We start from the raw sequence: 10679 nt of genomic DNA on the forward strand, positions 1-10679 counted from the left end.
TCTCCTAAACGTAACATCGAGGATACAGTGCATTATCTTTAAGCGGATCAGAAATAACAATGTTTGACAGCACCTGAAGGCAGCATACAGCCATACTTCGCTTTGTTGTTTTTAAACGGGAGTCCGCTGAGTTTACAAAATGAAACTCGGCTCATGTGTCAATGGAAGCAATGGTGTGTGAGGTCAGGAACTAGTTTTCAAACGTCATCTTTGGCACCACCAAAATGGAAATGTCAAAATTAGAAAATGTTTGTTTGTGGCACGTACTTCTATTTAAAGAGCGAAATGTATTTTCGAGCTATTTTAATGTGTGATGTTTGGGGATTATTTTCATAGGCAACATTATTCTTAACGTAAAATAAAACAAATAATGTGAGGAAGAGGCTGAGGAAACATTAATCACGTTGACATTAGATCATATACACTTCTGCCACTATGGGGCGCTATGCGTGATATCTTCAACAGGTATATGAGCAACTATAAGTAAGTAAACAGACAAGTGAAGAGACAAGACATACAGCCGAACATTCACTGCTAAAATCCACTCCTTTGAACAGAAGATCTTTAACGTTCAACAGAATAATTTCAAGTTTATTTCATTTTGTTTCACATGGATTCCATATAATAAGAATACAGCAGAATTCTGGAGAATCTTGGATATTTTTTCTCTGACTTATCATTATCATAAATACTAATATGAATACATCATACACAATAAACACAGCACTATCCAAAGGCTTAGAGAGTATCACAAGACATCATTCACCACTAACAACAGAGTATATTTCATTTCAGCATATTTATAAGAGCTACAGTGAGAGAGCGAGAGAGAGAGAGAGGAGAAAGAGAGAGAAAGAGAGAGAGAGAGAGAGAGGGGAAAGAGAGAGAGGAGAAAGAGAGAGACAGAAAGAGAGGGGAAAGAGAGAGAGAGGAGAAAGAGAAAAACGGGGGAGGGACAAGAGGAAGAGAGAAAGCCAGGTGCTTCTACACTGCCTGAATCAAAAAACCCTGATTTAAAAAAAATGATTGAATCCAAGGCTATGCAATGGACCGATATACTGCAGATGGAGAATTCATGTAGACGAGATCCGCGAAAGCAAAGCTACCAATCAAGACGCATCTCTCACCATTCGGCAAGCACGTTCTCTTCTACCCGGCAGCGTATTGGCAGTAGGACAGGTGAAGTTAATCTTGAAAGGAGCAATTATTGCAGCACGTACTTTGTGCTTGGTGTAGTATAACGCAGAGCTGCTGTATGTGCTGTGCAGTAACCAGTAGGATGGAGTTTGTATGGTGTTTATCCTGCAGCTTTGTAGCCTCCCGCCTCTCTAATTTGCTCAGGGGTTGCTTTGGGATATAAGGAGTAAGATGCATGCAGTAAATTTACCTCCAGAAAGAGAAGAGATAAAGGAGGAGATGGAGAATGTAGGAGAATTAAAAATGGACACACGTTTGTCAGCCCGTCTCAGAGTATTACATGTTTACCTACCTAGTCTATAGTCTTTACAGGAAGTGCCATGTAATAAAAACTCTGCTCTCACTTGACCTACAGCTCATGTACATGTGAATATGTATCATCACCGATTACAGTGCAATTAGAAACACCGGTTAGAAAACTATATGACTCTGTCTCACAACTTTCCGGACCACATAAAAGGCGACCAAAAACAGGACGAGGTTTCAATCGACAAAATGACTTTGATGCCGTTACATAAATCCAAACAAATAAACAAACACGCCGCTAAACATCTGATCACTTCCCTGATTCACAAGTTTTATACTGATAGCACACTACAGCAGGTTTGGGACAGCACAGCAAATATCAGATGCTACCATGCTCACTAAATTTCATAACCCTATGCAGTTTTGATTTTTCTATGTCAGGTTTGAACATTTTCTGTGCAACACCACTTAGATAAGTTCTTGATAGTGATATTTGATGGAAAAATAGATATAAAAACAAAAGAAAAGTCAAAACAATCTACTTACACAACCCCACTGTTTCTATGTGCTCACCGATTACCACTACTCTCACTATGACATCACTTATTTCCTCATTTACAATAAACATTTTTCTCTTTTTCCTTTCACTTTCACATTTGCCATCCCATTATATTCTGTCAGTAATGTAGATTTTTTTTTTAAACACAACAAAATAAAAAAAAGTCCATAGGTTCTGTGATAAATAAATAAAAACATTGTTGTGATATGAAAAATCTATTGTGGAGGAATTGAAGGGTAAAGGATAAACTATACGAGCTCCTAAACAGAACCAAAGTAAATGCAATTGAATAACTCTGTGCTCAACATTTGTTGTATAACAACTAATATGGAGTGCACAATTATTCAACTGTGTACATATAATATATATCTGCATGTTGATATTTACACAGCACAGACAAATACATTCTCCCAAGTTAAATATTACTACCATTTTTTCATAAATGTAAGTCTTCTCCATTACAAGATTTGTCTTAAATGATCTTCAATGAATGTTTTGGTATTGTATTCAAGTTTTTCTCGTATAATCAAACAGACAATCCTCTGTTGTCTTCTACAGTTAAATACATCACGAGAATAAACATCATGTTACACCAAAGACCCATTTCCCATTCGCCCCCCCGCTGCCCGACCCCCCCCCTCCCAGTGGTGCTCCCTCCCCAGGCCCAACCAGTGTCTGGGCCTCCCTCCCTCCGCCGGTCAACTCACAAATACACACACTGACAAACAAGGGAGTGTGGAAATGCAGGTGGTGGACGAGAGCCACACTCCGAAATCACTGGGTCACCCTGGAGACGAGACAGGGAGAGACAAGGGACGTATTAAACCCACATAAACTTACATACTGAAAACACAAATTACACAAAAGCTCAAATAATATCAAACCAATTCAATAACCTCTGACTGTACTATGTTTAAAAAATGTGTATGTGATGATGCACAACAAACTGTTATTATCCATATATATCATTTTCTATACATTAGAAGACTAGTAAGTATAAGTAAGAACACATACTGTATATTAACACACGGACAGGATTTACAATAAGAGGGAAAAATCAGTGCAAGATATAAGATATAAAGATATATATATATACCGGCTATATTTGGCATTAATATGTCAATAATTTGTACCCAGGATGTTAGTAGGATATTATCCTCTGCTTTTCTTTATAATTAAGGAAATAAATCCCACATAAATAACCAATTTCGATGGTTTAGATAAGAGGCACAAACACATTAGAATCCTGTGCATTGTGATTGAATGTGTCATTGGACTCACCATCCTCTAGCTGTGGTTTCACTGGACAGGCTCACATCTGATTAGAGTAGGAGGTGGGCTGCTGATCGTAGCCCTGGTTGTAGCCCCCCTCCTCGGTGTAGCCAGCCTGCTGGCCGTAGTCGGGCTGGTAGCCTCCCTGGGAGCCGGCGTAGGGATCCTGCTGGCCGTATCCTCCCTGGGCAAAGGTATCGGGGGCGGGCTGCTTTTCCTGTGATGGCACATATGTTCCGGCGAAGGAAGCCAACCAGCCGGTCTCTTTGAAAACGAACCACAGGTTGCCTAGCCACAGGATCAGGTTGATGAAGCCGAAAGCCTGCAGAGAGAAGTTGTCTTTAGTGTTCTTAACGTCCAGCTCTTGTGTTGACAGATTAAGACGTTTTACTCGATGTGACATGTGTTCTGTGTCAGAGCAGCCATCACGTACCACAGAGGTGTTGAGACCGGAGACTTTGGGGTCGTAGACCTCACGGCAGCGATTCTCTGGTTCGTCACAGGCTGTGATGAGAGTGATGACCTTCTCTGGGTCAGTGGCAGTTTTCACGTCTGACAAGCCTTTAGCCCAAGCGCATGAAGACACCAACCACATGAAGGAGAACACTGCTGTCACAACAAAGTCCTGAGGAAACAAAGAAACACCAATAACCTTCCTGTCCTCTTCATCACTTATACTACCAGCAACTACTGCATGAGAGAGAATGCAAGAGCCAGAGAGAGAGAAACTCACAATCTGGGCTCCCTTGTTGTTTTCACGGTACTTCTCCAGAATAAAACAGTAAACAGAGAGGGCTGCCATGGAGTAGAGGAAGGAAAATACACCGATGGTGACAAAGAACTCAGCTGAGGAGGAGTAATCCCCAACCAGGAACAGACGCTCGGGGTTTCCTTCCTTACAGGTGGGGGCATCGAAGTAAACCTGATGAAGCCTGACGATGAGATCAAAATAAGAATGATGTTATAGCTTTTAAACTTATACGATATAACACCAAAATGTTGAAAATGTCATGTGACAGCAAATGAGTACTGACCTGAAGGGATATTCAAATTCTACCTCTATGCCCAGGTCACTCTCAGAGCGGTTTTTACACTCAACACTCATCTTAAACATGCCAGAGTAACTGCCGCATGTTGAGAAGGCGAAGATCCCAAAGATCTGTAGGAGAAAGAGAAAGAGAAACGAAACAAAAACAAGCGGTTTATTACATTTCACATCTCATCAAGTCACCTATGACATCTCCCGGATTGATCGGGAACCAGGGAACGCACTAGGTGATGTAATTACTGAAACACATTTGATCAAACGATTATCCGAGCGCAGATTATGTGTGGAGCAGTTGCTGATGTAGGTCAGTGTCTACGATGAGCTGCAGTGTAAAGCAGGTGAGAGCTTCCTCCATTTGCACCGACGCTCCACCAATCGCCACAAGCTGCTGAAAAATGTACAGAGTGCAAATCAATGCAGCGTTATCGCCAGCTTACACACAGCAAGGGATGCACCTGTTGCCATGGTTACAATTATAGTTGTTTTGTTTTTTTTAAATGTTGTTGCTGCCCCCTTTTTTGTATTTTCACTGTGATTATGAGTCTCTTCCTAGATTAAATGTGTGTCACTTCAGTTCTGTGTTGTTCTGTAGCTCCACTTAAGGGTACAAACAGACACACACACACACACACACACACACACACACACACATACACACACATAGAGCAGATTAGACCAGTAAGACTATTTTTACCACACCCCCCTCTACACTGCAGGCTAGATCCGATTGGATGGAAAATCCAGCTATTAATCTGATGGACCTGCTCCGCCATCTGTCACCAAATACTCTACAAGCGAGTCTAAAGCCAGTCACAACACAAACACACACACACATACACACACGTGATCCTCTATGCGCACAAAGCTTCTCATACAATTCCCTCCTTAACGCCCATCTTGTAGTACCGTCTACCTAATTGCTATAATCTCCGCTTGGTCTTTTGCAGGATTAACACGCTTGCCTTCACATCCATCTCCATTCTTACAGGGCTGGTTTAACGTCCGTACATCCAACAGTAGATCTTCCTCTCAAAACACTTTCCCCTTGTTGTGAAAAAGCTCATTAACAGGTTTTTAATAATCAGGCGTAAATGTGATGAAAGTGGTGCTGCGAAGTGTGTGAGTGGGGGCGCTGATACTTCTGGCTCACACGGCTGTGCAATATTACACATTTCAGCCACAGATGGATAGTTTTTGCTTTCTCCTCAGTAAATGAAGAATTAATGTTATTCGTACGATTCGTGTCTCACAAAGCTACAGAATATACACACACCATTATTAGGATTTTCCCTGGAAACAAAACCATCGTCGTCTCAAAATAGGAGGATCGTCTGTTTAAATCCAATCCGTGTGTGCTGTCGGCCTCTGTATGTAATCAGCAGTGACAGATGAGTGTCATGTGAGAGTGATACTAGAAGGGGCCGGGAGCAGAGAAGCTTCAGATTCTAGAGAAGACGCCACACCACAATTAAGGGCCGGGCCTTTACGGTGATGCACGAGCGGATGGAGGAGTGATGGAGGAGGAGTAGAGGGCCAGCCGGGCTGAGAGGAGAAATGATAGCATACTGAGTGTTAGGTGCCATGGTAACGCCGCTGGCACAATCGCACACTCACGAGGCAGAGGCTCGTTTCTATCGCTCCTGGTATGCGATAGATGTCGTGAGCGTCTGTGTGAGCGGACACATAGTCTACACACACACACACAGTCTACACACAGTCTACACACAGACACACAGACACAGACACAGACACAGACACACACACACACTAACGATCTGACTGTTGCTGGATTTCTCACACTTTCTTTCTTTGTCTCCAATTGGACACACATTCACACTCACACATGACACACAAATGACCAATACTTTGTGTTAGATACCTTTTCATTGCAAGAGGTAATTGCAATCAGGTAGGAGGGATGAGAACGATGATTTTACCTGATATTTAATAAAAATCAAGGTGCCTGAGCTGATTCATTCTAGAGGCATTTCAGCTCCGAGACCACCCCATTTTGTTTTTGGATAACCAGACCAGCACCCCCTTGGTTGCAGTGCACTTAAGATATACAGAATATGTATTGAAACCCATTGCACGTTGCATTGTAGATAACTGGTTGTATAACAACTGATAATAATGTTTGGTAGCTGGCTTATTTGTGTGACTGAAAATTGAACATAGTGGCACAAGTGTCTTGGCTGGACAGTGAAAACACCCACGCTGCAACAAAATCACCACTCTTATTATATTTGGGAATGCGCTAATGTGAATCTGGCCCTTACTTGGTGTTCTCAGAGCACTGTTTTGTTTGCTTGGAATGAGTCAGAGGGCAGAAATTTGAATGCAGATGAAATTCATGCTCAGCATAGCAGAGATATCTTGGGGTAGTAAAGCGGGGGGGGGGGGGGGGGGGGGTGAGCACTGTGGTGGCTCTGGCTGAGCTTACATTTTTATTTGGGAACTCAATGTCACCCATCATCCATCAAATCTAGGCTTTCTCAGCATTATTCCCCAGAGAGAGAGACAGAGAGAGAGAGAGAGGGAGTAGGATGGGTTGGGCCCATGTAAAGCTACATGAGTCACACATATTGAACACTATTTTAAATCAGAAAATCACAACTTACGCTGGTCCAACACATGCCTACATGCCCCTACTTCTCTCACTGAAAGATATCAGAATGAATAATCTCAACGTGACATACAAGAGCTGAAAAAGTGGGCTTTAGAAAAAAAATACACACACCCACTCTCAAAAAAGCCTATAGAAGTGAAGCGTGGGGCTGATTCCACTCCAACAGAAGCGTCTCTTTGCTTCTCCTGCCTGCCTGTTTCCACTAAATTCCATCAGAATCCAGATGAGAGATGCTTTTAAGGGGTGGCTCCCTTGTGCTCCTAAAACAAAACACCGAGTTATGCATGTCCATATTAATCCAGAGAGCAGCAGCAGCAGCCCCAGTCGCCCCTCCCCCCCCCTTAGTCTGACGCTGAGGCATGCGGGCTTTCAAACAGATGATTCATGGGCCCTGGCCTCCTGAGCGTGGAGGCTGATTGGTGGTTGGCTCGCCGTGACCCGGGGAGGCAGCGAGGAGATGCTGGCACACTCACACAGCTTCAGGGAAGGACTACAGAGTCACTCACTGTTCTCTGGCATGTCTGCACACACTCACACACACACACACACACACAGTATATTTTTAATGACCGCCTATCGTCCACACACCCGGCTGCTCATTTTGGCGAACGCCGTGTCGATATCCAGCAGTGTCACATTCAAATATATGGTATCTGTCCGTGGAGTGATGTCGCTTCAGTCTTAATAACTTAAATACTTAATTAGCAGAGAGGATACTTCATTCCAGACACCTAAGGGGCCCTCGCTTGCTCAACTGGGCCCCTGTAAAGATGGTCAGTGCCACTCTGCTTAGTTAAGGAGAGAGAATGGCCCCACTGAGGCACCGTGTTGTTAACCCTTCAGTGTGTGTGTGTGTGTGTGTGTGTGTGTGTGTGTGTGCTGCTGATGGATATTAAAACTTATTTTGAAGGTTAACAGAACCAATTTGTGTCACTGATTTCAGATAGAGAGTGAAATCTGTGTCTGTGAGTGCATTTTAATCACACAGAAGCTTCTATATCTGCTCCTGGTTGTGATTTTGATGGACCTACTTGCATGGATCTCAAAGAACAAATTGATTTAGTCGTAAAATGATAGAATTATAAAGCAATAGTGTTCTCTATTGCTCTAGACGTAAACAATCTGAGAGATGAATACATTTCTGGTTCCAACATCTGGCTATGTGCACAACAATCAGAGGGAATAAACTGCCCTGTGTATGGGTTATGTCCTCTAAGGGGGATTTGACTAATCCTAATTTTAGTCCTTAGCCTGTTACTACAACAGTGATGTAATGCATCCTGCTGTTTCCTCCTTTTCTCCTTGAGGGGCTGTAACATCACCATTAGGATAAACATAACACCTCATTAATTATTTTAATGAATATGAAGGAAAGTTATTATTACACCTCAGAAGCACGTCGTGTTTGACAGGAAAGGTAAAGCCCAGTGACAGAGTGTGGAGCCACCACCATTAAGCTCCCAACAGCTTTGTGACCTTTGTGTGACAGAAGGTCACAAAGCTGTTAGTACGCCACGGTGACTGTATTATTATTTACTGCAAACAACACAACCAAGTGGGTCTTTAATTCTTCTAAGGAAGAAAGAACAATACTATATTCTAATTGGAAAATAGGAATATAGCTCTGCGCCCTTTAGACTGAAGCTGCTGTCAATCATAAACATATGGAAAATGAGGACTTACCCATTGTAGAACTTTTATAAATCCCAGCGGTTGTTTGATTATTGTGAACTGCCCTTGAGCCACCAACTGTTAAAACAAAACCAGTAGTCAGTACATGGAGTTTACATCATCATCAGTTCATCATCATCATCATCACCATCATCAGTGATGTGTAGCTGCATGCTGCTGTGTAACATCAGCATCTGCATGGCCTTTAGGCACCAGGAGCTGAGCTGAGAGAGACTATGATGATGCTTGAACCTGATCACCTCACTGCTGGAGATGCAGAGGCCATTAGGGTTATCAGGGGAGGAAAGGTGAATATTCTACGCTGTCCTTTTGTTGTTTATCATTTGGAAGCAACAACGACAATAGGAATGGTAATCAATAACACACAAAATGGCTCTTTTTGGGGCTCATTTTTGCTAATATCAAAAATTCCTGTTTTTAAGACATCAGAAATTATACTGGAACATGATCAAGACAATAAACGGATAAAGGTGCAGAAATATAATATTATTAAATGAAATCTGAGGGAAAAAAATTAATTTTCATTCAAAGATTATTTTGGTGACATTTTTCAGATGGCGGTGATTTTGTATGATTTTGATTTTGTGTTTCATGGTGGACTCGTGTCTAAATCCTGCCGATCCGTGCTGCGTGACACAGACCAGCTACTGTATGTGTGTGTGTGTGTCTGCCTCAGCTGCCATGTTTGGACACACAACACAATCTTAATTTCGGCTTCCAACGCGCCATGACGCACGAAATGATACGGGTCGCGTGAGAGAGAGAGAGAGATAGAGAGAGAGAGAGAGAGAGAGAGAGCTGCAATTAGACAAAGCTGATTAACTCACTGTCTCCTCTGTTCTCCGTCTACGCGCCCCGCTCTACGGCAGCTTTTTAATTTATTCATAAGGTAAAAAAAAAAAAAGCCGCAAAATCGATGATATTTACGAGTGTGCAGCGTGTGTGCGCAGGTGAATGCGACACAGCGCGCAAAGGAAGCAGGCGGCGAGTCCCTGTGTATGCGCGAAGAAATGGCCGCACAGGAGCGCCGACGGTCCGCTCCCATCACCCGGAGAAGCTGCGGGCTGCTGGGTCAAACACCCATCCAACACAAATATCACACATTTAATCAAAACACACGCAAAAACAAAAAAAATCTCATCCCTCCCCCCCCCTTCCCGCGATTCATCAACACGGAGCCGCTGGTGGCCACAGAGATGCAGAAGAAGAAGAAGAAGAAGAGGCTGCTTGCTACCCTCCTCCTCCTCCTCCTCTTCCTCCATCTCCGTGCGGGGGCCTACTGCAGTGGACCACAAACACCGAGAGGCCCATGGAAATTAATCAAGATTCACGTTTGTTATCGTAACGACGCTAACTAAGACGTGACAGTTGTAAATCAATTAGCCGGATACACTCGCCGGGTAATAATCTCCATCTTGCCCCCCCCCCCTTGTTGTTCATGTCATTGCTGCAGTAGAATCAGTGGACATGCTCGACATTTCAGACCGTCTCAGGGCCGCTCGGTCCTCCAATCTGCTGCAGCATCACCGAGGCAAAATTGTCCAATTACGTCGAGATTAGTCGCGCCTTTTATACTATTGCAATTTTCAGATAAATGCCTCAATTGCAAAATCCATCCTGACAAATCGAGAGCGCTGCATCACCGCGTTGAGGTCGGCGGATTCCAAGACAAAAATGTTTTCTTAATTAGAACGCACGACAAAGAAAAACAGGCGTCAATGTGTTTAGTAGCGTGTCGGAATCAAAACAGCGTTAAAATAGAAGTTTTCCCCCCAATAAAGCCTTACCTGGTTTACAACGTCCATCTTGGCCGCTTACTCGCTGATAAGAGGATCAGAGGGGCGGAGGGAGGGAAGCGTCTCATCCGGAACTGCCCAGGGGAGGAAGACGCCCAGGAGGAAGAGCCGGACTGCGTCACGGGCGAGGGCGAGGGCGTGCGAAGCGTGGTGACGTCAACCTGATAGGGTACGTGGAGTAAAAGACGTGAGGAGACCGTCTGCCCAATCACAGAGGAGCTTTATTCTAAGGGACGCGAG

At 43.5% G+C, this 10679-nt stretch overlaps 1 protein-coding gene across 1 annotated transcript; it reads right to left on the minus strand.

The window, feature by feature from the left end:
- Window positions 1-2698: 2698 nt before the first annotated feature.
- sypb (synaptophysin b) lies at window positions 2699-10485 on the minus strand. The gene is made up of 7 exons (XM_076166088.1): window positions 10431-10485; window positions 8635-8700; window positions 4309-4433; window positions 4008-4206; window positions 3708-3899; window positions 3284-3596; window positions 2699-2789 (listed from the first exon to the last, which is right to left on the minus strand). The coding sequence occupies exons 1-6, from the start codon at window positions 10446-10448 to the stop codon at window positions 3315-3317; spliced, it is 882 nt and encodes a 293-aa protein (XP_076022203.1). The 5' UTR covers window positions 10449-10485; the 3' UTR covers window positions 2699-2789; window positions 3284-3314.
- Window positions 10486-10679: the final 194 nt, after the last annotated feature.

The sequence above is a fragment of the Genypterus blacodes genome, unplaced genomic scaffold, assembly GCF_046128005.1.
Source record: "Genypterus blacodes isolate CSIRO-AG114 ecotype Tasmania unplaced genomic scaffold, CSIRO-AGI_Gbla_v1 ptg000156l_1, whole genome shotgun sequence".
Classification (NCBI taxonomy): Eukaryota; Metazoa; Chordata; class Actinopteri; order Ophidiiformes; family Ophidiidae; genus Genypterus; species Genypterus blacodes.

Coding starts and splice junctions, on each gene's coding strand:
- sypb (XM_076166088.1), bottom strand. Junction 4,207..4,308: donor GAATTTGAATATCCCTTCAG/GTCAGTACTCAT, acceptor TCTCATCGTCAG/GCTTCATCAGGTTTACTTCG. Junction 3,597..3,707: donor CCGGTCTCAACACCTCTGTG/GTACGTGATGGC, acceptor TTCTCTCTGCAG/GCTTTCGGCTTCATCAACCT.